This window comes from Apteryx mantelli, chromosome 15, assembly GCF_036417845.1.
Source record: "Apteryx mantelli isolate bAptMan1 chromosome 15, bAptMan1.hap1, whole genome shotgun sequence".
In the NCBI taxonomy this organism is placed as follows: Eukaryota; Metazoa; Chordata; class Aves; order Apterygiformes; family Apterygidae; genus Apteryx; species Apteryx mantelli.
In genome coordinates this window covers 21,506,371-21,533,235 of record NC_089992.1, presented here as the reverse complement: position 1 = coordinate 21,533,235, position 26,865 = coordinate 21,506,371, and the positions used below count along the sequence as shown (strand labels likewise).

Sequence of the window (26,865 nt, the reverse complement as noted above, 5' to 3'; positions counted from 1 at the left end):
AATCCAATTCCTTATAAAAACCTAGTGCTTTTTGGCTTGCAGCAGGTATTTGTTGTATTAATAACCTCAGGTTTGTATTCATTCAGATGATTCCAAATAACAGACAACTGCATTTTTGTAAAGCAAACCCTAACTCTTCTCTACTTTATTATTTGTTTTTGACTCTACTCCTTTTACAAGATCCAAGGAAATTGGTTCATGTGTGTTATCTGTTGCAGGAACTGGCCTTGAAGGTGAGCCTTTGAGGAAAATCTTAGGGATCTTTTCAAATGTATTTTCAGCATAGATCTCTGCTATGGAAGTTTTTTATTCTTAGTTGATTATAAGTAACAATGGGTTGCATGAAAGAAGGAACTACAAATTCTCTCTGAAGCCTGGTCTGAGCTGAAAGACTTCAACCATCCAGTAGGAATCCGCTCATAAACAGTGCTCACGTTATCAAAGCCAGATTTCATCTTCTCAATCTGCCCATACATTCTGTGTGTCAGTGACTCATAAGAGACTTTCTCATCAGATTTTCTGAGGCCTTCACTACAGTGGAAAGAGGTTTCATAGGCTGTAAGTTGCTCTTCTGAGCTTTGGGACTCTGTGGTGAATCTTGCTTTGTTGGGTAACTTTGGAGTGAACGCAGAGTGCAAGGAAGCAGGAGAATTTAATGACAGCTTTGTTTCTGGAGCACTTGATAGAGGAAGAGTTAGGGAATGGAGAGTCTGACTATGAAGAAATGAGTGATTTTTGCATTGCTGCAGCTGAAGTTCAGCATACACAATTTCTGGAGGAGATGGCTTTAGAAGATCAGTATTTTTGCTATGTGTATGTTCAGTTTGCTTGGTCATGGCATAAACTGTGCTTATCTTTGTGCCATGTTTCCACTGAGTATCGGTTGATAAGCAGGCTGAATTTTCAAGGAGTTTCTCTGTGGCAGTGTGCATCTTCAGAGCAATGGCTGTGTCAGTTAGAAAGCGTTTGTTCAGCTCTGCATACACAATGTTGTCTTGTCTGTCTGTATCATGCCTGAATGTCTCCAATGTGAGCAAGCTGCTCCTCTCTGGCAGTGGTGGAGCTATGTCAGAATCCTGAAGAAATGGGAAGGAAGGAAGAAAGGAACTAATTTTTATCAATGTTATATATGTAAAAAGCAATGTATTAACAAAGTCTTTGAAATAGGTTTGATCTTAGTTACTTCTAGGCAATGAAAAGGAAATGTTAAGTACTTTATAAATCTTGCAGCCCTTACTACATCCTTATTCAGTTCAAATGCACACTAAGTCTCTGGGGGTCATGGTTTGATTGATAAAGGTGGCATCTGAGATTATCAAAAGAATTCAGAATATGTAGTTCATTCATATAAGAGAATATGTGTGGGGAAGTTGTCTGATCTGTTTTTAAAATCTCCAGTAAAAAGACTTGTGCTGATGGCTTGGAGTCCGTTTTCCACCTCTGAAATGGAAAATTGCTTTGTAGCTCTTTGTTAGGTTTGTGCTGAGCGGTATCAGCAGTTCTGCAGTGGATTTTGGATATAAAAACAAACATAATGTAGAGCTATAGAAACAAATATTCTAGCCTGCATTAGGAATCACCAAACCCAGTGAAAGACTGTTACCGCTTCTAATGCTGAGGCCTAAATTTAAGCAGCACAAGATTTCATGGGGCAATTTTTCCGTGACAAATCACATTGCAAACTAATTGATATTGTGTTCACAGTCATTATTAGGTCTTTCAGAGTCACTGATTTCCATTAACCTCCGTGAAAGACAGGATATACATCCAAAAGTTTTAATTCTTCCTCAGCAGAGTATTAGAATAAGGCCTGTGCACCTCTTCATATCTCTGCAGCTGACAGCAAGCTGAGTTTACAGGGCGCTTCACAGACATTAGCAAGTCCTCACAAGAGCCCTGGGATTTAGGCGTCTAAGAGTGTTGATACTCCCACTTTACAGATGGAGGGGACTGAGACAATGAGTTCAGTCATTCGCCTAAGCTAATGTGGAAACTGATGGCTTATTTCTAACCCAGTGCTGATATCATACGGTCTTGCGCCTGGAATGCAGCATAGGTGGATTGTAACTGTAACACATTGCAAACAAAAATTTTCTTTGTTGAAACTGTTAAAATTACCTCTGGCAGAGAATAATTTCAAGGATGATGCTGTACAATCAGAAACACATATCTCTATAATGTCCCTGAATTGTTACAGGGTATGTGGTGGTACTAAAACACCATCCTGCTACTGACACCAATTAACTGCACAGTACTTTCTGCCTCTTTTTCAGATAGATCTCAATAGCTATTTATTAAATTTCCATTTTACATAAGTCCTACCTCAGCTTTCTGTGAATGATCTTGAAATGTTCTCTTTGATCTTGAAGAGAAATCTAGGAGTTTCTCACTGTGATCTGAATTGCTGTAGGTGTCACCCACCGGTACTGTGGCTGTTGAGCTACCAGACATTTTCTTTACTAATAAGGAAGCTATTGCCTTATTGTTTGGTTTATTTTTCTGATCCCAAGCGATATCATCATATATACTTTTGTCAGCTGTCTATGGAGAAAAAAATTAGAAATCTGTGTTAAGTCTGTGAAAGCTGTCGCTTTCATACAGCATTTCGGTATAATACTTTGGAAGTAATGTAGGGGGGTGTAATACTTCAGAAGGGATATAAAAATTACTGTTTAAGTTTAGGTTCATGGTGTCATGTCTTTTCAGGGATGCATATTTCAGGATCCTGTTGCACAGAGATATACATGTGTTCTTAATTTGTGCTGTAAAAATAAGAGGTGCAACTGATCAAAATACAGTTCCAGGAAGGGGCTGAATTCTGCTTTCTGGCATATCTGTGCCATTCTGTAGCAACTCCGTTGAAGGCACTGGAGATGCTGGTGTTTGAATGGAATGAGAGTATAGTTTGAACTAAAGCATGCCTAGCCTACATAACTTATAAGTATTAATTAGGGACTAGATGAGCAGCAGTCTTCACAAGCAGTAAATGAGATCCATTGTTGAAGTGACCATCGATTTCTCATGCAACTTACATACATATTTTCAACTCAGCAAGTTTGTTTTGCCTTAGTCTGCAATATTCTTTATCGTATTTACAATATTCTTTACTGTGTTTTATTTCAAAATTATACTTTATTCGCCTGACATGGCAACAGGATCCAATGCTGAGCTATAAGTACTTTTGCTTCCCATGATTAATCGCAAACATGCTGATGAAGCATTTTTCAGCATAATATTTTTTAGCCTAGGCCGAAGCAACAGAACAAATATTTTAGTATATTCAGTCCCATTTCATCATCAACTAATTGAATTCTGAAGTCCTTAACCCACCTTAGCATAGGCAATTGTAAGACTTTCTCCAAACGGCTCAATTACAGAAGTTTGGTAATAGCTTATCAATTCTGCAAGACTTTCATGAGTGCAGGTATCCCCAGACACAACATAGTGGCCATTACTCAAGTGGTTGATGACAAAATGCCGACATCGATCTTTGCCTCTGTAATAAAAGTCATGGTTTAGCTTGGATTAGGAATACCCTGGCTTCGTTTGGCATCCTCATTTCAAGTTTGGCAACTCAGAACTTAGTGTAAATTAGATTCAAACTGCATTTATCTGAACAATCAAAGCAGAAAAGCTTTTGGACAAAAGGGTTTTACCTGGTGTCTGTACAGTCAAATATGAAACCTCCTAACTCTTGAAAGGTAGGCTCACAAACCTAATGTTTTCTTCATGTGGTGGTTGAGTTTTCATTCTAGTCTACTTTTATAGCTTAGAAAATCTTTAAAGATAGAATTGTCATCATGTGAAACCATACTGACCTTCAGCTTTGGTCATTAGCAGGATTTGAACTTTTACATCTCACAGTGTGGATTTCTACTATTTGAAAAAAACAATTAAATAGCAAGAGTAACCTGTTACCCTCATTGTGGAATGGTTACAGGAGAAGGATGATATATATATATATATATATATTTTTTTTTATTAGCATTTTTCCCCAACTGGAAATACATAGAAAATCAGAAATTAGTTCAATTTTAGGATGTCATGGTTATAGACTTATATGCATTTTCATATTTTTTTCTTCTATACATTTCCCATCCTGGCTCCTCTCCTCTCCTGTTCCTATTGGCCTTCCAAATCCAGCTTCTTTTCAGGTTCAGAGGCCCACATGAGACAAATACTTGACATAACAGTACCTGCCTTGCTTGTGTCAGCTGTTTGCTCAAAAGCGTGACAGTGTTGTAATTTTACAAAATAATGATTTTAAGATCTTTTAATATGAGCAAACAACACTTTTGCCCTTATACCTTTCCCAAATGTTTTGCATACACACATTTACACACATACATACACACATTAAAACAAAAACAAAAAAAATCCCATCTTGAAGTGAACATGACACAGAAAACATCAATGGCAATGATTACATTTTCACTAAACTAATAATCTAGAAGCAGTTTCATAGTTGGAAGTGTCATAGCATTTTAACTAAGTCACAAAATTGGCACTTAACAGCTTCAGCTGTGGTTTCTGTGGGAGGGGTCTTTTTTATTCTTTTTAGTCTTAAGAATCTAAGGTTTAGAAGGTGATCAGAAGTAGTCAGCATGGATTCACAAAGGGGAAATCATGCTTAACCAATCTGATAGCCTTCTATGATGGGACGACTAGCTGAATAGATGAGGGGAAAGCAGTGGATGCTGTCTTCCTTCACTTCAAGTAAGGCTTTGACACTGTCTCCCATAACATCCTCATAGGCAAGCTCAGGAAGTGTAGGCTGGATGAGTGGACAGTGAGGTGGATTGAGAACTGGCTGAATGGCAGAGCTCAGAGGGTTGTGATCAGTGGCGCAAAGCCTGGCTGGAGGCCTGTAGCTAGCGGTGTCCCCCAGGGGTCAGTCCTGGGTCCAGTCTTGTTCAACTTCTTCATCAATGACCTGGATGAAGGCACAGAGTGCACCCTCAGCAAGTTTGCTGACGATACAAAACTGGGAGGAGTGGCCGATACGCCAGAGGGCTGTGTTGCCATTCAAAGAGACCTGGACAGGCTGGAGAGGTGGGCGGAGAGGAACCTCATGAAGTTCAACAAAGGCAAGTGCAGGGTCCTGCACCTGGGGAGGAATAACCCCACGTACCAGTACAGGTTGGGGGTTGACCTGCTGGAAAGCAGCTCTGCGGAGAAGGACCTGGGAGTGCTGGTGGACACCAAATTAAGCATGAGGCAGCAATGTGCCCTTGTGGCCAAGAAGGCCAGTGGTATCCTGAGGTGCATCAGGAAGAGTGTTGCCAGCAGGTGGAGGGAGGTGATCCTCCCCCTCTACTCAGCCCTGGAGTACTGCGTCCAGTTCTGGGCTCCCCAGTACAAGAGGGATGTGGCACTACTGGAGCGAGTCCAGCGAAGGGCTACAAAGATGATTAGGGGACTGGAGCATCTCTCTCATGAGAAAAGGCTGAGAGAGCTGGGCCTGTTCAGCCTGGAGAAGAGAAGACTGAGGGGGGTGGGATCTTATTGGTGTGTATAAGTGTCTGAAGGGAGGGTGCCGAGAGGATGGGACCAGACTCTTTTCAGTGGTGCCCAGTGATAGGATGAGAGGCAGTGGGCACAAACTGAAACAGGAAGTTTCATCTGAACTTAACGAAGAACTTTTTGCTGTGAGGGTGACAGAGCACTGGCACAGGTTGCCCAGAGAGGTTGTGAGGTCTCCATTGTTGGAGATGTTCAAAAGCCGTCAGGACACGATCCTGGGCAATGTGCTCTAGGTGACCCTGCGTGAGCAGGGAGGTTGGACTAGATGATCTGCAGAGGTCCCTTCCAACCTCAACCATTCTGTGGTTCTGTGAAGTCTGAAATCCTAAGGCACGTTTCTTATATATTTCAGAACATGTAAAATTAATTGTAGGTAATATTTAAGAAAGAGGAACAAATTCAGCAAATCTTCTTTGGACAAAACTCCAAGTTAATTTCAGTGTGGTTCTTCAAACAATCTAACCAGACAGAATTTAACTGAGATAGCACCTGCTAATAAGAGATGCTGTTATGCCCATTCTTCTGCCTTTTCTAACTTTTCATTGTAGGCCACTGACCACTATTTTGTGTTCTGTAGTCTCTGAACCACTGTCTACCACTTCTGCATATTGCCAGACATGAAAACCAAAAGTTTGCATCTTCTTCTCTATGCTCGGGTTACAAACTGCAACTTTTTTTCTATACCACTTTTATGTAAAGAGACCACAGCTTCTTTCTGTCTTATTCATCCTACAGTACTTTTTCATTCTCTTTATATGGAAGTTGCACATCAGTATTATTTTATAGGCCTGCAATCTATCTGTGTTTCAGCCACTGTGGAAGTTAGACGAGGTCCCAAGGATATGGTCTTAGAGACTCGGTACATTGAGAGGCATAAAGAAAATCTTGTCTGTGTGGACTCCTTTACCCTTCCGTATTTGCATTTAAAAACACCATTGCCTCTTAAATATTCTTATAAAAAAAGACCCTGAAATGAAACACATTTGTTAGTTCTGTACACCTTAATGTGTTTGTCAGCCTATACTGTAGATTCAGTTCCACTGCACTACCACCACTTTGCATATTTCCTCTGAATTTGACCCATGAGCCTGAGTGAAAATGTACTGTGTGTGCCAGAAAACCACCCCTCAAGAACCTGCTGCTGAGTTATCAACATATTCTGGTAGGCAACAGTGTAAGGTTTAACGCTGACCTATAAGATGAAAAGCAGTGTGAATTCATGGTGAGCCTAAGAAGGAGAAGGCATTCGCAGGTATGACACTGGAGCAGGAGAAAAGGAGTGGAAATTCTCCCCCGTAAACTGGAGCAAACATAAGGCATCTTTTGTGCTTAACCACTTAGGGTCATTTTGATCCTGTTCCTCATAAAATATCGAACACTGTCAAAAGGTCAGCAGAAGTGTTTTGCATGTACTTCCAGTATCTGCTGCACTAATCAGCTTGACAGCCTTTCCCTGATCATCAGGTTTCACAGTCCCATTATCATTAGTTTGAGCAGTTAAAATAAACTTTCTTCTAACTCTGCATTCTTTCAGTCCCTGTTCATAGAGCATCCTCTTAATGAATAAAACATGACAAAAAGTAGAAGAATCACTCCAGGTTTGGATAGTTTGTTTTTGCTTTCCCAGAAGCTGCACCTTTGGTATCTCATTGTATTGTATAGATCATTTACATGTTTTAAAATACTTTTTTGCAATACTATTTAAGTTACAGGAATAACTGTAAGCGGTGACAGGAAGCAAGCTTAAAGGAATAAATGTCACATGAACCAAAATATTTTAAAGTCAGAGCAAAGTACAGACAACAAATGGTGACTGTTCCCAACCAAGAAGCAGCAAGTTTTTGTTTCCCGTACACTGCAGCCTTACCTGTATGAGAGAATATAACCAATTGCTCTGTCACTTAGTCTGATCAAAAAACAGCCAACATCTCTGTCTCTCAGCATGTCTTCAGTCTGCCTATAAAAAGAATGATTTACACTTAAATATAACTAGTTCTACTGATGCACTAAAACAAAATTCCTAGAAACACCACTGTGCTGTATCACTTCAGTAGACACAGCTGAACAAAGCAGTGGACCTCCCATTCATTTTTTGTCTGCAAGATGCTCTTCTTTTTTTGTTTCCTGCTACCAACAAAAAAGAATTTTCATTTTTTAAGCTTCTGATTGTTACATTTTGAGTTGGGTTAAAATTATTTGACTTTTTGATTATTATAGCCCAAAACGTAAGCTTGCTTAACTAAAAAATGAATAATACAACAAAAGCTTCTAAAAGCTGCATAATCATGTTCCCTCACCTTTCTAGAGCACACATCAAGTCCTGGCATTTAAGCAATGAAACACAGTAACATTGTTTAATGCTTTCTTTGTCTGTATATGAATGTCACCTGCTAGGTACTAAAAAACACAGACTTTAAGGGCAGATTTCTTTTTTTCAAGGAAAGCCTAAATTCAATCCTAAAATCTCTCATACTTACAGAAGACAGAGAAATTTAACTACATTTTTAATATAATCTACTTTATGCCATAGTATATTTATACATAGCCTTACTTTCTTGTAATGAATCCATGGAACCATTCAGGAAAAGTACCGTTCTCTAGTATTATTGCAGCCTGTGTCTCCAGAAACCACTTCAGTACTATTTCTTTTAGCGTCTCAGAGGACTGGTTTGCAATTTCTGAGCTTGTTTCCTTTCCTAAAAGTAACTGCTGCTTTTTCCTCTCCATCCTGGTGTGAAGTTGAACCTGGAGCTGTTGAAGGGAAAAGTGAGAACAGTCCTGCTGTACAAACTATCCTGCCATCTGTATTCTTGGCCATGTGATCTCATTTGCTTACTGTACTCACTGCCCTGTTGTTCTTTAGCAAGATAATGAAATAGACTCAATATCATCGCTTTTCAAGCAAAAAATATTTGCTGCTTTTCTTGTAAAAGGACAGGACAAAATCTTCTCCCTTGCTCCTCACAATAGAACATGCCTGTTATAGAGCATCTGTTAAATCTTCCATGAAAATCTCAGAAGAGATTTCTTTTATCCTTGCACTTCTCCAAAAAAGGCCTGGTCTCCTGAGTAAATTAAGTAACTAACTGTTTCTCAGCTTATAGTAATTGATCTGCAATATTACTGATGGTTATTCTGAAAAGGGAAGCAAAAATCTACCAAACTCCAAAGGGTTTTTTATACAATTTGACTATCTAATATATTTTGTAAAAAAGATCGAGTGCATATCTTTCTTCTGGAGAAAAAACAATGTAATACATGAGACTTGTTTTTAAAGGCAACATTTAGCAAAAAATGGACAGGAGACTAGTCCACTCTGATTAAATTCTGGAAAAATGGTAGTCAGAATTTTGTTCTAACATTTATGTATAATATTCACTCTGCAGTGTAGAGTACATAGTGTGGGAGTGACTGTTTTGTGTGCAGTTACCTGTACTGGGTCACAGCAGATTTACTCTCCTGTTATTTTATAAAGGTGTACTGCAATACAGATGTGAGCAAGCCAGAGCTCGGCATCCCCAGTGGAAGCTGAGAAATATGAAAGAAAGTCTGGGTAATCTGTGCTTTGGGACGGTGCCTTCAGGGCTGCTGAAAGGGTCTCACTGGACAGTTATGCGGGATAAAGCAAGCTCTGATTTCCCTCGGACGATGAAATCTCTTATCTGGATTCAAGTCTAATTAAGAATGAAATATTGGGAAAGATACGTTTTTAAGGAATGTGTTACCAACAATATGTATTGTATTTATTCTGATCAGAGGGGCTTCTCAAAACAAATTTCAATCATATTTTATTTTTCATGTCATATTTTTTTCTTTTCTCTCAACCTGGTCATTTACCCTATCAACCATTCTCAGTCCCAGATACGTCTTACAACCTAGGTACAATTTCTAATGTTACGTGCTCTTACACATCAGAAATGAAACAGTTTCAGGGCCAGTGACTCCTTCACAGGAATACCACCTTTTTATCTATACTAGGAGAGAGACGACGATGAAAGACTCTTGCATGACATTTGCTGATGCCATATCCTAGAGAGGGAGAAAAGCGATATTTCAGATAAACAGGAGGCCGCATAATGGGAAGCTTTAAGGATGAAAGCTCATCTAGACACATGGTCAGGAAGAGAAGTGCATGATTTTGGAAAGCCAATGCACACGCATTTCATGAAAGGTATAACAGATCACTGGTGATTTATGGGATCCTGGTGAATGCTCTCTGGCTGCTCAGTGGAGCTGTATGAAGCTGTATGTACTTAATTCACATCACTTTTTAGTGTTTCTATTAAAAGTGTGACTGAAGGGACACGTAGTCTACAAGAAACTGAGAAATCAAAATTGCTACCAGATACTCTCATGACTCATCTGCTCACCGAACCTGCATAAAAAGGAATGACTGCTTGCAGTGTTTACTCTCTTACCACACCAGGGCCAACTGCAGCAGACCATGTCTCTTCTTACAGAAGGGTTCCACCGCAATACCAAATCAGGTTTATATTTTTTAATAACAAAGGTGTCCGTTGAAAAGTGTTTCTCAGCTCTAATTCTAATATCTATGGTCAGTGGCTTTGGACTCAGCCCAAGACAGTTACGTCACAGCCTAACTTCCAGTTTACTTCCACAGTTTAGTAAAACGTGCTCCATGATGCACAATTACAGGAAACTGCCTAGTGACATATTTCACCAAGAAACTAGATTGAACTGGATTTCTCTTCACAAGCAGCCAGAGAAAGAGATTTAAGTATGTGTGTCTCTCTACTGCGGTCAGAGTTCTTGTGGTCTTGTAAAACTGAAATTTCTAGTCCTGCAGCCTTTGAGTCTCATGTGAAAATAATGGGAGGGTTGTTTGTTGTATACACCTTTAAAACAAATCTTTTTTATAAAGGAATAGAAATAATATTTCTTTTCGAGTAGAGTCAGCTGTACTTTGCATAAGAGCACAAATGCTTTTGTTCTTTCATTTGCAAGTGGTTTAAAAATAGGAATGACAAACTTGAGGTTGCATCCATTTGACAAAAATGCAAATGATTCCGGTTGCTTTTTTAGAGCTGATGAGCTCTTTTATCACTGAATGCTTTATTGGAGTTTAAAAAAGAAAACTAAAAACCTACCCAAAATATTCAAAAGTGACCCTGGAGTTTTTAATGCCCATTCTAGGTCAGGGTTAATCAAAGATGGTAAGCACACACAACTACCCTGGTAATTCAAAGTTTATGGTGCTTCATAAAAACAAGGCCCATAGCGTCTTGATTTTTGGCACCTGCAGCTTAGGCCAGAGCTTTCCATGGCAGCTCTTGACAATTTAGTCTGAAATCTGTGTCCTTTGGAAAGCCACACAGTATTTATACTATCGTTTTGTCAACAGCCAACGCTGAAATAACATTTTCCTGAAGAACAGCGGGGACAGCGTGATGCAGAGTTTATGTTTGCTTCCGCCCCCGTGAGTGCTGGGCTGCTTGCTGCAGCAGGGCAGCCGCAGCGAGGGCTTGCGCGCTGCACGCTCAGCAGGCCCAGCTATGGCCTGTGCTCCATCCGCTGCCGCTGGAGACGCAAGTTCTTCGAACCGGGATGCAGGAGTCCTCCAGCCAGCCTGGAGGAACTCGCTGTGCAAATGCTTACGTAATGGTTAACTCTTTCTCATTGTAACCCAGCAAAGCGGGTGTGAAAAACACCATTCTGAGCAGGGAGCATTTTACGCCTATTTTGTGCAGCTCTTCGGTGCTGCAACGGCCGGTCATGAATCAGGACTGTAACTGCCAGTGACTAGCAAAAGATTAAAGCAGTTCATTTTCCTGCTAATGAAACTGAGGGGGGTATGAATCAAGCAAAGCTGTCTATCACTAGAAGAAAGTTATCTGTAAGACTGCTTGAGCTGCGGCTGAAACTGTTTCACATCTGAGAAGAGAGAAAGGTGGTTAATTTAATCCCCTCATATGGTTCAGCATAAACATCTGCTAGACCTCTGCAATGTGCTACAAACCTAAGTTCTAGCCCATGTCCTGCAAAAGGATTTCTAGAGGAGAAATCTAATCCTAGGCAGTTATGCAATGCAACTTATGTTAGAGATAGGCAGTGTATGCTAGCTCATAGAAGGACCCAGCCTTGGCAACTTGTCTATATATTTAAAGCCCCTGTAATGCCTCTAGCTCTCAGATGTCAAGCTTTGGAATGATCATGGAAAATAACTTTATCAGCTCTAGAGTGAGGCTAACATTGAGGTGGTGGCGTCTTACTTTTCATACTCTTCATGACAGTCAGAATCAAACTGGATTTCTCTTGTGTGTTCTAGGTTCCAGACCCACAAACCCAGGAGTCTAAACTGAATCATGAGTATTCTTTTTGTTTAGTTTCTTAGGAAATATTTTAATATATATTTTTCCTTGGCACAGGATCATTCTGTTCCACCTTCCAGTAAAATCCTGTGGAAATGCCTGGAAGTTACGTGAAGAAGACATAGTCCAGCCTCAGATGGTAACTTGCTGAGCTATGGCTTGCTTTTTGCCATCGCTGAAATCAGTAACAAAGAAAATTCCTTTCTGTAGCCCTAGGCTTATAGGGGGGAAAGTCTGATATTAGATGCATGTTCCTATAGTTACCTCTTCTGTGGCTGAAATCCAGTATGAACTAAATCATGTTGGTTTCAAATATAAACATGTATCTACAATTTAGCACCTTCAGAAAAAAAACCCAACCACGTGGTTTTTTATTATTATTATTATTATTATGTATATAGAACTAAACACTAAGACACAATCAAGTCTTATCCGAAGTCGTTAGGGTGAAGTCAGTGCAATTACAGAACTTTTAATCACTAATGAAGTTTGCTTTTGAGGGTTAGAAGTTAATTTCCCCTTTCCCTTACTACTTTGCATGTCAGAAGGGGACTTTGAATTTTTGTTTTGCTGTAAAACTGTTTGTGAGCCTGGAGAACTACTGGTAGCTGAATAGGGACATCCCAAGAGACAGAAACCTGAAAGATTGCAAGGGGAAGGAATTTTCATTAGGATCACGGCGTTGCCCTGTCTGATGCGGTGTGTTAGCTTTACTGAGGAGACACTGATTTACACCTGCAAAGTATCTAGCTGCTGCTTATCCTTCATTGTCTTTTTGTAATTCAAGATTCCTAATAAATATGTCAGAGAAGAGTTTTCTTCTGAAACATTTAACATCCTTGCCATCTCAGTTAAGATTACTTTGTTCAAGGAATTTTCTAGCAGTATTGTAGAAAAACACGAACTGTGTTTTATCTAACATCAAACTAAGAAGAATGAAGAAGTAAACAGGCAAACAAAAACCACTCTAAACCTTTGCCATAAAGAAATACAGGAGATAAAAAATTATTTTCTTTGCAGATCACTTATGGTATTTCTAAACTTTAAAACTTCTTCTGTAAGAGAAGTGTGAACAGAGTAAAGATCACAGGATATGGTCTGTTGTTTTTACCCCTAAGTGTTGCTAAATTGGACAAAACAGGAAGTGATAGGGACAAAGCATCAGCTTGGGCTTGCCAAATCTCTTGTAATGGAAATGCATGCACGCTGGGATTGAATGATGCTTTATCTTCCTTTGCTTATATAAAAATTGCTGCTAAGGTGGATTCTACAGTATGGGTAATGAGCTGAAGCTGAACAGCACTAACATTTTTCCGTAAGTCACAGCTCTAAGGTGACTGCCGGCTCATTGCTGTACGTACTATCTACACCTTTCATCAGCCTCCCCATCTTTCTACTACTACATTTGCAGAATACATTACATTAAATATTCTTTTTTACATTAGGTATTCTTTTTCAGTGAGAGGCTCTGAAGGCAGAAATTTCAAGAAAGAGAGACTAAGTTCTTTGATTTAATAAGTGTGGTGATGTCATATACTTCGCCAAATTCTTTCATTTCTCAGAAGAAGTTAATTCTAAGTGAAAACTCACAAAAGAGCACTTGGGAGAGCTGCTTCTGTATGTACATCCCACATCCAGGAAATAACTGAATCATGGCCATGCATAGCAGTATTGTGACCGGGTAGCTGTTTGATGAATGCTTAGGATCTCTGAAGCCTTCAGAAGATTCCAGCTAAAATATGATTGCTATAGCTATTTATTGCACTGGGTAAGGTATATATTCCATAACCTTTGTGAAGCGTTCAAAAGATGAAGTACCTTAAAGGGTTAGCATAATAAGAGTGCATGATCATTAGATGTAAGCTGGCAGTCCTCAAACTATCCACATATGCAATTTACAGTGTTTTCCATGAAGCACAAACAGTTACTGTTTAACATCTGCTGTTGTTGGTATTAATAAAAAGTGACACAGCAAGAGGCAGTTTGGATATGAGGTGGGGAGAATGGAGGGCATTTGCCTCCGATAGACTGAATTGTTCTTGGAGCAATCCTGAACAAGTGCCATGAAAACATAGCTCTTTCTTGAAGGAGTAACATTTTCCCCTTCTCAATGATCTGGACTTTATAACTTTTTCTAGAGTACAAATCTCTTTTTCTAGACGTATGCAAAGTTTCTGCTGATACTGACGTAATAGGGCTGAAACAAACATTTACTACAAACAGGTATACCAAATAGAGCCAGTGGTTTAATGTAAAGCCAAATTTGGCTTATATTGCTAGCAGAACTGAGTACTGGACAGCAGACACCTGGGTATGATGGGATAATTCTCCCCTCACATTTTCTTAGATAATACTATTATTTGATATCTACCTTAGTTAGAATGGACTTTGGGTTAATCTGGCTCCAGATTTAAATGTTGTGACTTAATGTTGAATATGTATTTCCTAGATTTTTCATGTGCTTCCAATCTTTATCCAAAGCCAAAGTCCCAAAACAGAAAACCACAGGAAAAGCTATTCTGATAATGTTTGTCCTGAGTGGAAACATAGCAGTATAAATTTCCTGCAAAATCATTTTCTTATGACGTATGTAGCCTGGGTTCTAGACCAAATAGTCCAGCTAAATTTGGCTATCTTTTAGATAAGCAGTTCAATTATAGATTCTTATTTAAAACACATTTAAGTATCTTTCAGTTTACCATCTTTAGTTTCATTCAGTCCCACTCACTTTGACAAATGCATTTACCCTTTACTAGAATATTTTATTTCTTTTTTTGGAAAGGGGTGAGTTGGCCTGTGACAAAGTTAAGAAATAAAGGGATTTGAAGAACACTGATTCGGAAAGAGCCAGCATGACTGTTGTAAGTACCTTTTAAAGTAATACTTATAAGTATGATAAGCACTCCACAGTACACATCAAAAGAAAAGTTCCTGTCCCAAGCACATTAGGCCATTCATCCCACTCAAATTTAAACACTGAAATGATTTGCTCTCCAGCAATACCTGTTGTTTTGCCATTGATGCTAGATGGAAGCTGGAGTGAACTGACTTTTCACTTGCAACATGCATTCCATGTGTACATTAAACTGAGCACACAACTACAGCTTTACGACTCAGTCAGATCTCTAAAGATTGTGGAGACGAATCTGAGCCTTCTATGAGATGGACATTCAAAATGAAGGTAAAATGGTAAGAAATAAGAAAAGTGCATGTCTAGATGAGAATTACAGCAGTGGGTATTCTTGGCATGCACACAGTTTACATGTGTGAATGTCTTCAAGGCTTAAGTGTAAATTGTAGATATATGCTAATTTTGAGTCATTCCCTGAGGCAGACACAAATGAAGGGCTTAATTGTCAGGGCTTGTAACTAGCTGCAGTTCCTATGGACGTGCGCTGGAATGAGATACTGAAGGTTACTCAGTTCGCCCATGACTGCCATTATCTCACATCAGAATTAAGCCTCAAGTATGAATTGTTCTCTCTTTGGAGAGGTTTCTGTTAGGGTTTAAATGGAGGGAGGGAAGTGATTCACAGCGAGATTCCTTCTATATATGAGATGAAGGAAGTTCAGGAGATGCTGAAGAAATGCAGTTTCATGGCTGCTGTTGATCAGTGAAAAGTTATGGTGTGCCAGTCACAGTATGGTGTACTAAGAAATGAGTTAGAAATTGAGGAAAGGGGCCACTCCCTGACTGGCAAGCAAGCTGGCTGAGCCTCTGATGTTGTGCAGACTGCAAGAACAACATTTGGGCACAGCTTGGATGAGAGAAGAGTTAAAAGTCTTGAGGTCACAGATCCTGGCAATGTTATGGGGAGTTGCTGTAGCAGGAATCCTATTACCTTTTCTTCAGTGGAGGACATCATCAAATTGTTAAAAGGCACATTTGCAGTTTCAGCACTACTTTTCTGCTAGCCATGGTTTTTGTGTTGTTGGGAGTTCTTTATGCCCAAGGTATTCTTGAAATGACTCTGTGGTGTAGCCTCTAATTTAAATAATAAATTGAACTGGCTCAAGGTTGGAGGAATATAAAACAAGGCTGAAGTCAAGTTCACAGTCTCTTCCTCTTAGCTTAGTTATGTGAAGCTTGGAAATTGTGAGAACACACGATGATGTTATATCTTGGATTTTGCTAATGATTTGGTATATGGCCTTTATCGTGTCACTGAAACTCTGACCTCTTTATGTGCCAGTTCTCTCTCATGTAAGATGGAGGAAGTATTTACTATCCCACAGGAAGACTCTGTAAGGCATTCTGGAAAACATGGAAGCTGTTATGTCAATTCAAATGGTACTTAGGCTGACTTGGAGATGAGATTTTCTGGTTAAAAAGCTTTATTTGGCTGAAGAACATTCTGAGTCAGCTCTGACAGTGCAGGCAGGTCATGCAAATCTTCACATCAGCCACTGCATTTGGGAAAATGGGCTTGTAAACTCTAATAGGAAAAAATGCAAATCTCTAACATTAATGAGATGTGGTATCATAAAACACTGATGGACTGTAGAACTATTATGAAAATATCACCATATATTTTTAGATTTACAAAAGAGCCTTATCCAGCAAGGTGAGATGGACTGACAAATATATAACCCAGTAGAACTGTAGTTCTGCACCTTAAAATTGTCACTCTGACCTAAACACAAGCAAGTAAACAAGTAACAATAAAAATCACACGTTAAACCTATCTCCACTCTGTGCTGTGGATACTCCACTGAGAAGCAGGGCTAAATTACACATGGAAATCATTTCCACTGTAAGCAGCTGAAATAATGAAGCCTCATTGTCTGTGTTTGTATTTCTGGCCCATTCATGTTCTCCCCTCTACAACAGTACTCTAAATTCATCTGCTTACCCTCTTTGGCATTCCCACCAAGCTCTACAGCAGCTCTCTAGCCACTCTGGATCTATATGAATGGTGACAAACCAACTATTATATACATACCGATTGCCCAGTTCATTGCTACTGTTGAGTTTTTCCTGCTTTTCTATTCATAAGGGCTTCAATTTGAATCTGTCCTCTCTACATGGCTTCAACTTGCCTGGATGTTTTTACAAGTCAGATCACAGATGTGTGACTAGAAATCAATGCAGCCTTTCACTGAATTCTGTAACTGTTGCTTTTTCAAAGTGAAGGGTTCTTGATAAGATGCAGTGCAACAAAAAATAAAAGCAATGTATTTAACATTGTTGTATATTCACCCAGTCTTATTTGAGATAGTTAACTGAAGTTAAATCAGATCTTTCCTAGTGAATCACAAATCACAAGTAAACTTCCCTGTTTATTCAAAACTTGTATCTTTTTTTCCATTTTGAAAAGAGAACATAAGACAAGTGGAGAATGTGAAACAGGATAGGAGCACCATCTGCTGTTCCTTTAAAGAATAATATTGAAAGAACAAAAAGTACATGAAACATCATTGCTGAGCAGATATAATTCTTTGGCTGACTTGTTTGTATATGAGGAAAGAATTTGTTGTGGAAATGAAATAATATGATGTTTGTAAGGAATATTATGGTGACTGAAAGTTGGGGGATTGTAGAATGAGATGTGATATAGATGAAGAATTTATGTGTCAGACTGCATCAGAAACAGTAATTTGGAGATTTTTTTTTACCTGTTTGTCCCCCATGGTAAAAAAATTTTTAGGAAAGTTTATGGTTCCTGACCTCCAAAGGATTCAAATAATAGTGGGCCAAAATCATTCACTCTTCAAAATAATATAGTGCAGTACTATATACAAATACTAAACATTATCGACTAGCAGAGTGAAAATGTTTTTCTTGGCAGCAGCAGTCACTGACAAACTTCTGCAAGCACCTGCAAAACATTTTTTAAATGGAATAGAAGGAGCAGTTTAGCCCATATCTCAACATGCACATTTGGACTGACCCTGGTGGGAGAGGGAGGATAGTTCACTATAGCTCCATTCTTCTGGAAAACAAAAATGAGTAGATGTTTAGTGTAGACTCTGAAAAATTCTGAGTTTCACCTCTAACTGAATCTCCATATCTCAGAAGATATCAAACAAGAGAGCAAGTCATTTTTGCTTTCCTTTCTGCGAAAGGAAGCAATGTACACTCTAACCATTCTAATTTTGGAGCTATGATCTCACTTTAACCGAAAGCAAGGTACAGATGTGCTGCTTGTAATTTACTGGGATTTCCTGCATTTGTGTAAACATGACAGCGTGAGCCTAGGATATGCATTAACTGTGCTCTCTGTGCCTCCGTATTTAACAATAGTCTCTCTTTTTCCTTGCACGTTTACTATTGCTTTTTTTTAGACTAAAATGAGAATTTATTCAAGTACTGTGAACACTTATAAGAAGATAAAAAAACATTACAATTGTAATGAATTAGAACAGTCTCTAATTTTTCAGAGTAAATACAGCTTTATTTTTATGTGTAGTAGATGGCCTTGTTCAAGCAGAAATGGTATTACAAAAATATTGGTTAATTTTTAGGAAAGCAAAACATGCCAGAGAAAGGAAGTTTCAAATATTTTCATTTTTCTGACAAGCTTTATGATTCTCTTGGGAGTGTGACCAGTGACATCCCATCATGCATGTGACACTCTGAGTGAATTTACTTGACAAGTACACTATCCTAATGAATTACGTACAACCCCAAAGCTCCCCTCTGTGCAGGAGGGAAATTTCATCCTTTGGGATGCTGTTTATATTTATTTTCTAGACATCGGCCAGCAGCAGAATGTCACCTATATCATCTGTGCATTCTAGACATGAAAGCATGAAGGAAAGAAGCAAGTAAAGGGAAAAGCACTCTTTTCATTTATATACCCATAGCCTTTTAGAACTATGTTGTTGTCATTTATCAGTCCACTTCTGGATCATGTTTGTGAAAAAGGACATACATGAAATAAGGAACTTATCTTCCCAAGAAGGGGAACTTTCTATTTACATGAATCAACTGTAAAAGTAGGGGATTCTGAAGTTCTCCTGCTTTGAGTGTTGTAACAACGAATTAAAAAAGAGAAGTACTGACAGCAAAAGTTTTGAGGGTTTAAAAATCGGTTCTGTGACTTGCTGTGAGATGTAATTAATGATAGCCAGTGGGAGTCACGGGCGCTCAGCTCGCAGTGGGGCAGGGCCGCACTAACTAAATTGATAAGATAATGCAGCAGAGCAGGGACAAGAGCTGGGACATTTGTGTGTGACTAAATGAAGGAGATAAGCAAAGGGCAGCTTTGAAAGAGATTCACTGTTTTCCCCCTGTAATTCATGTTCTGGCAGACGACGGGGAATAAAATGCCTCGCCTGTTTGCAGCATTGCATCTTGCAATGGATCGTGCTTCATGTCACTTGAGAGGTGACGGGGGGACGCTTCCACGCCTCCGTTTCTGCGACAAATGGCTCAAGCTTCTCTGCTATCAGAACACTGGCTATCTTCTCACTCGGCACTTTTCCTATCAGCAGATGACGCCCTGAGAGGAGCTTGAGGAGCCCTGCGATGCCTCGCGTCAGCTTCGCCCTGGAGCCCGCGGCCAAGCACGCTGACCGCGCAGGTATCAGCCTTGGCACTGAGCAGAAGCATCGTCAGGCGGACGAGCCACTTTTCGTGGAGCAGTTAATCAAGGGATTTCAAGATGAGGAGAAAGGAAGAGGCTTTGGGGAACTTAGGGTTTCCAGATACCTCGACAAATTCCAAAGGGAGGGAAGTGCATGTCAGGAGGGAATTCAGTCAGACGAGCCAAGCTCACGTATAGCGTAACTTCAGTAAAGACACCATTGCTAACATGGGAACAGCTATTTTGACAGCAAATCTTTTGTGCTGTCATTAATGTGGAGAATGAGGAGTTGAATATCATAAATCGTGGATTTGTTTCCTCCCATTTTTGGATGATTATGGCACATCAGACTCTATTTGTACCCAGAGCATTAGGGATGCTTAATGGAAATAAGCACACGCTAACAAGGAGAAATCATGTAAAATTCCTTGAGGCAGCTCTTTCAGGCTGCTTGTGCTACCGGCACGCCCGGTAACAGCCGGAGCGCAACCAGAGCGGTGCCCGCCCGCGCCCCCCGCAGCGGGCTGACCGCGCTTCAGGGCGCCGCGCGGGGTCAGGGCGCGGCAGGCGGCGGGGCGAGGCGCGGCAGGGGGCGGGGCGAGGCGCGGCAGGGGGCGGGGCGGGCCGCCGCGGGGCTTGCGCGGGGGCGGGGCCGCGCGGCGACACTACAAGTCCCGTGAGGCAGCGCGCGGCCGCTCGGCTGCTGGCGAGGCTGCGGCTGCGGCGGCTGCGGCGGCGATGCCGGAGGGGGAGGAGGGCGCGGCGGGCGGCGGCGCCGAGGGCGCGGGGCTCGGGCCCGGCGCCGGCGCTGGCCCCGGCGCGGTGGGGGAGCAGGCGGGCGGCGCCCCCAAGCTGTGCGGCTACCTGCAGAAGCTGTCGGGCAAGGGCCCCCTGCGCGGCTTCCGCAGCCGCTGGTTCGTCTTCGACCCGCGCCGCTGCTACCTCTACTACTTCAAGGGGCCGCAGGAGGCGCTGCCGCTGGGGCACCTGGACATCGCCGCCGCCTGCTTCAGCTACCACCAGCCCGACGCCGCCGCCGCCGCCGCGGGCGACGAGGCCGCCGCCTTCGAGGTGCACAGCCCGGGCGGCGCCGTGGCCGTGCTCAAGGTAGGCCGGGGCCGGGGGGGCGGCGGGAAGGCAGCTCCCGAGGAAACCTGGCGGCTTGGGGGGTTCGGGTGCGCGGGGGTGGGAGAGGGACGCGCGGCGAAAGCCTCGTCCGGGCGCCTGGGGGGGGGAGGAGGAGGGGGGGGAGGGGGAGGGCGGGCTGCGCGCCGCTAGCGGCCCGGGGCGCCGGGGCTGCCGCCTGCGCCCGCGCCCGCCTGAAGAGGAAATCGCGGCCGCCGGGCCGCAGCGCTCCCGAGGCGGGCGGCCTCCTCCGGGACTTTTCCTCTCCGCTGACCGGGCTTCTCACGTGAGCCGCTTCCTTCAGCAAGAGCCTCCGCGTTAGAGTGTGAATAACCCGTGAAGCTCTTGGAGTAACACAGTAGAACTTCTACTGAATATCGAAAAAGGCCTTTCTTAAATCCCTAATTAACAGTGGAGATTTGAGCAATGATGATAAAGGCTGAGATTATAGCACACCAGACCATGCAGTTTTTAATATTCTGTTCATAGCGGTAAATGGTTGTGCCAAAGTAAGGAATCCTTAACATACTTTACTAAAGAATAAACGAGTTATCTGACTGGAAAACTTATGTGATAGTCATTTTAACTATATTTGGTAAAGGAAAAGCAATGTAGCTAGTTGTGCGTGCAATCATATGTAAAAACTTATTTTTTTTTATCATAGCTGGTAGAAAAGTTTGCATTGCTTTCCCTGTAGCAGCTTTTGTATTCTGAGTGCTTCTTTTACAGAAGTTAAAATTCCAGGCTTGGTGTAACTGGTGTAGATTTTGATTTTTAAAATTAGTGTCTAATGATTCTGTATGGAAATCTCTGGGAAAATTCATAATGAGCATGTTGACTTGGGTTTTTCTGAACAGGAAGGCCTTTGGGAAATGTGTGATTTGTGATTTGGATTATAGTGGGTAGTAGTATTACCCACCTGTGTAACAAATAAGCAGTCTGTGAACTAGTACTAGTCTGAACTAGTACTGGCAGCATCCTCAGGTGTATTTAGCAGCTATGTGGGTATGAATCAGGCTGGGCAATGATGCACAACTGTAAGCCGCAGCAAGCTTTCCTATGGGGTTTCCTCTCTTCTGTTTGTCTTGGTATCTTTTAGCCTGTGATCTCATTGCTCTGCCTTTACTCTTTGTATTTGTTTCTTCCTATACTCTCTAGGAAAGAACCTGTGCGAATGGGAGCTCTATTCATCTATCCTTTATGGGGCCTGGGCAAAGGTGCCAGTTAAGTAATTATAAGAAAAAAAAACCCTGTACATTCTCTAGTGATGCCTTCCTCCCAAGTTGTTATGGTACTTGTCCTAGAGCAGCAGTGTGATTGCCCCTAAAAATGCTGTTACATGATATAATAAGGGATTAGTAAAAATCTTAAGGAATATCGCAATACCTTTGTGACTGCATGATTTACCAGCTGATAAGACTTTCAGAGCTGAACTTAATTTTCTTCTACACTGAACAACCCAACACCTTGGTTCTTTAAGGCCTATAAAAAATATCTTTAAGCTAAACTATGTAGAAATAGGAATAAGGATGAATTCAAGTTGTTAAAAATACTAATGCCTGATTCGGCCACCATTGAAGTCAAATGTGACTTAATCTACGAAGAAAACATTACACACGGAGCACGAGGAAGAAAGTCAAGTCAAATGTGGCCTTTACCCTCGAACTCATGTGCCTTGTATTCCTCAATTTGCTTCTTGTCAGAATTTCCAGCTCTCATGTTCTGGTCTTTCCCATTCAGTATTATAAGCTGAGAAGAGCACTAAGAAATAAGCAACTGGAATTCCAGATTGAAATGATGGTGCTGTTCAGGAATGCATTATTTCTTCATAATGCTTCAGTTTTTTGTTAATGCAATGATTGCATCATCTGGATTGCTTAGTCTTTGTTATTTAATGAGAACTGAAGATGTTTTAATATACTTGGGATTCTTTTCCTCAGCTTGATGACAGTCTCTGAGGGAAAAATATGTTGTAGCTTTTACAGCAGATAAAGCAAATGGTTCATAGCTTACAAATGTAAATAATCAACCTGATAATTACATGATTGTAGCTTTCCTATGCATTTCCAGCTGTTAAAGCACATTAGAAGAAGCTAAGTGTATGTAAAAGAATTTTTTGACCTTTTTTTGTAGTTGATACCAACATTTTAGTAAAGAGGCAGAGAAAACTGTGTCATGAATTATGGACAGATTTTGGAAATCTGAATATTATCATGGAAAGGGCCTGATCCGGTAAATACTTGCTGTCACACAGAATGCTGTTGAGTTAATATAGTCAAGTGAATACTTGCTCATGTTTGCACAGGGAGGTCTACCATTAAGGCAGAAAAGAATTAGCAGAATGAATATATAAATGAACAAAGAGGTCATTTCTTATTTATTTTTAAAATAGAATTTATTTTGGATAGTAGTGCAGATCGATTGCCTTTGAAACTAAGAAATGCTGTCACTTGTGTGTGGGTAACTTCTGTCTGAACAATGGTGAATTTGGGGGTGGGGAAAATTGCACAGACTTCTTAAAGAAAAAACTTTTCTGGGTTGTTGGCCAGGTAGTGAAAATTCCAGAAAGTGCAAATTTTGGGGGCACAGATCCTTGAAAATACTCAGATGTCAAATTCACTGAAACTAGAGTTATTTGAAACATTTACCCCAAATGTTGTACTTCCTTAATCTTTAAGAATGTGGTGGTGATTAATAATGAGGTGCTTGTGCGCCTTTCACAGTGCTAATAGCTTAAATAGTATTGTTAGGGTCTAATGCAGCTTATAAGGTAGCTCAGTAGTGAAGGTGATTTGTTTCTGGGGTTGATCATACTCTAACTTTTGCTGGTTAGTGGTTACAGTACTTTAAAAATTGGGCTACCCTCCAAGAAAGCCATCTGGCTCAATTTGCTATCTGAGCATAGCAAGATTAGTAAATCTTGAGAAATGTGAGCTTTCTGATGACGTTGCCCTTCACAAACATGCTTGAGGGAGGGTTTGTCTAGGTTCAGAAAAGGATTGCAGCAAAAACTTTCATGAGGTGCCTCAAAATGCCAGGTCTCCTTGTTGGCTTTTTTGATCTCTTCCTGAAAGTGTTTAGTTTTGGCATACAAGGACCACCGGTGTGTCTAGGTAGAGGATATCACTGTAGTTATTTCCCCAAAATATTTTTTAGTCATGTGCGGTTTGCTGCAGAAGGTGGCAATTCCTGCAGCACCCTTAGTAAGAGAGTTTAAGGGAAGGGTTTCATGTAAGTGATAATCACTTTCCATCACTTAGTTGAAAAATACATGGGATTGTCTTGTTCACTCAGTGCTTTTTTCTGTCTGCGAGTGTGCAGCAGTAATTTCTCCTTGTACCAGTTCAGAGGGCATTTGCATAAGTCTGTGGCCCTTAACACCTCTAAGACATGAATGCTCTCCTTTGCTTTGTTGCAGAATCTGTTAGGCTGTGAAAATGTCCTTCTGTCACAATTAATGGATAATTCTGCTGATATATTTGTTCTTAGTGACAAATATCATACAGAGATTGGATTTTTTTAGTGTAAAATCACTAACTAGTTAATTATATAAGCAAAAGAAATGCTCAAAATAAGAAAACAAGTAAAGCAACTGCCCTCTTTCTGCTATTCCATTTATGGTGTTTTTTATTATCTCAAAAATGTCTCCGTTAAAGTGTCAGTGACTAGCCAAGGTACTTTCTTATTAAATAGCCATACAATAGCTTCGTATGACAGAAAATAAGGACCCTTTGCCAAGTCTGATCAATGCTGCATCTAGCTAAGGATCCTGTCTCTAATGCTGGCCAGTAGCTAACTACTCGGAAGCCATAAGAGAAAGGGCAAGCGTGGCAGCATTCCTTCCTCTGATGGGTAAAGTGAATTAAAATTTCTAGGCTGTGGTAGTTTTTGATTTGCCTTTTGTTTAGGAGTAGGGGAAGAAGAAAACTTAAAATATTCTGCCTGTGTAAAAATGCCCCTTTGAAACAACAAACTTTAAAAATTAATTTTTGTTTGCACAAAAATTTTCTTACAGAGGTTCTCAGGATACTCTTTACTTCATCCTGCTATATGAAGTACACAGTTAGGATGCCCACGTAAAAACCTCAGCCAAAACTGTTCAAAGGGAGCAGAAATCTCCGAGAAAAGGGAGGACAGACAAAATAATACATGTGGTGTGGCAGCAGGGCACTAAATACTTCTTGGGAAAATGACTTTAAATGGGGAGGGATAAAGTCATGCTGCTTTGTTGTTTGTTTTATATTGAAGGGCCATAACCGTACTCACTGACCCAAAGTGCAGCAGTGATGTCACTTAAACTGAGGGCGTACGTATGCTGCTCAGCAGACAGCAAATACTGTCAGGAATTTAAAAACGCCAATGAAAAACAGCTCTATTAAAATGAATTATTTTTTTTAAAGAGTGTTGAGGAGAGGATAACGGGACAAACTGAAAAAGGCTCCTCAGGTTGTGCTAGTCGTGGGCAGCAATTAATTAAAAGTTGTACTGAGTCAATGTGACTTGGCTGCTAGTGATGTTGTGGTTGCTGCTGGGCTGAGCTTGATGGACTTCTGCTTGACTGCAGTAAAGCCTTGCTTGGCAAGGGCTGTGTGTAAATCTAAAGGGAATATAGGCTTTCAGCTTGCTAGAAATGAGGACTCTGCTGCTGGATAAGACTGAATCGTGGGTCGTTGTCTTTCCATGAGTGTTAGTTTTTTTGATTGCTCGGCTAACCCAGTTATGAGTATCCAGTGATCCAGTGCTGCTTCTGGGTTGGCTGCTGAGGACGTATGTTGGAATAAAACATATGTTGCGTGTGTAGGTGCGCCTGCAGTGTCAGTTACCACCGCTTAGCTGCTTGTTGGTGTTTGTGGATTGTCAGTTGACTCTGTTTGAAATGACTCTTACAGCTGGGATTCTGTCTGAAGCTTGAAGATCAGTTCAAATTCTTGCTTGCCTACTACCAGTTCACATTGACTGTAGGCTTGTAGATAAGTATTTTGTTTTTTTGTTTTAAATACACCTTGCTGTAGAAGTTAGTTGGCTCATGGAATCATAAAGTAATACAGTATGTAGATTGTAATCATGAAAGTATATGGTGTTACAATGCATTATTAATTTTCTATTTTCTGCTGGTAGCTAAGCAAGTTAAATAAAAAATGAAGTCCCTATTTCCCTTAATACGGATATGTAGTTATTTATCTAAACAATACGTTGTGTAAAACATAAGATGCTACTGCTGCTTTTTTCTTGCATGTGAGTGTAAAACTGGAGAAAGAAATGCGTGTGACTTTTTAATGGAAAATGGAATTGGTGTGAAAATCAGGGATGCATATGTGTGCACTGTGTACATCTAGTAAATTGGTGGTTATTTCTTTTAAAGTGTGTTACTCTCAGTTTATCATAAGTAGCAGATCAGCAAAGGTGCCTGTGCTGTTTTCTTCTTATTGCATTTGGAATTGCTGTGTGCATATGCCAAAGAGGTGTGGTGATCTCCTCAGTGCTCTGGTTCTCTGTGTTGTAGGCTGCGACCCGTCAGGATATGACGTACTGGCTTCAGGAACTTCAGCAGAAGAGGTGGGAATATTGTAACAATCTTGATGCAGCAAAAAGGGACAGCCGAACTTCTCCTACACCGAGCGACTTTTCCAAAGGTCTTGTTGCCAAAGACAACCCGGGTAGGTTGAAAATTTAAGTAAAGACAGAATAGGTGTTTCTGTGAGTATCAGTTTATCAATACAAGGTGGTAACAAAGTAGGGAACATAGTCTTAGGAAGTTTTCCTTGTTTCTTCATCTTATCAAATAGCTGTAACTAAATTTTGCATATGTTGATAAAATTATTTGGCATAAATGTAATTTCATTTATGTCTGTGGGTTTTGTATCTTCTGTCTCTTATGAAACCAATTGATATTTCCTTAAATAGGTATTAAAAATTGAAGTAAAATGGAGTGGTTTTATGAATAGATTTTAAAGTGGCAAAGTATAGATTAGGCGAGTTGTCTTTTAGTTGTTGTAATATCTTAAAAGCTTAGTATGTTAGGTTTCCTGGGATGTAAACTCCAGTTTTTAATGGGGGCCTCTTGGGAATTGATTTGATGGGAATCTCATGTTCTCAATGAAAATATAGTTTGTTTTTTAAAAAAGTGTGGTGTGGTTCATGGGTCTCTGTTTTCTGCCTCTTAAAAGTGGAAGACAGCTTACCCTGAGACTACACATGTGAAATTCAGCCTCCATAGTATCTTCAGCCAAGCAAAATGTAATTTTAGACTGCTGTCGGTTATAAAAATGTAGCAATTTGTTCTATAAAGCTATACTGCTTTTTGACCACACTGTTCAGGCACTTCTGAATTGTTTTATTCCTGGATCACTACAGAAACG

General features: G+C 40.5%; 2 protein-coding genes across 2 annotated transcripts in view; one reads left to right on the top strand and one right to left on the bottom strand.

The window, feature by feature from the left end:
• Positions 1 to 320: 320 nt before the first annotated feature.
• SH2D7 (SH2 domain containing 7) lies at positions 321 to 8,250 on the bottom strand. Its single transcript, XM_067305800.1, has 5 exons — positions 8,075 to 8,250; positions 7,391 to 7,480; positions 3,331 to 3,496; positions 2,323 to 2,541; positions 321 to 1,076 (listed from the first exon to the last, which is right to left on the bottom strand). The coding sequence occupies exons 1-5, from the start codon at positions 8,248 to 8,250 to the stop codon at positions 321 to 323; spliced, it is 1,407 nt and encodes a 468-aa protein (XP_067161901.1).
• Positions 8,251 to 20,119: 11,869 nt separating this feature from the next.
• The window catches only part of TBC1D2B (TBC1 domain family member 2B), a 41,158-nt gene continuing 34,412 nt past the window's right edge, over positions 20,120 to 26,865 (top strand). The window contains exons 1-2 of the mRNA XM_067305799.1: positions 20,120 to 20,488; positions 26,010 to 26,163. Coding sequence (XP_067161900.1) covers positions 20,120 to 20,488; positions 26,010 to 26,163 — 523 coding nt within the window. The remainder of the gene's footprint in view (positions 20,489 to 26,009; positions 26,164 to 26,865) is intronic.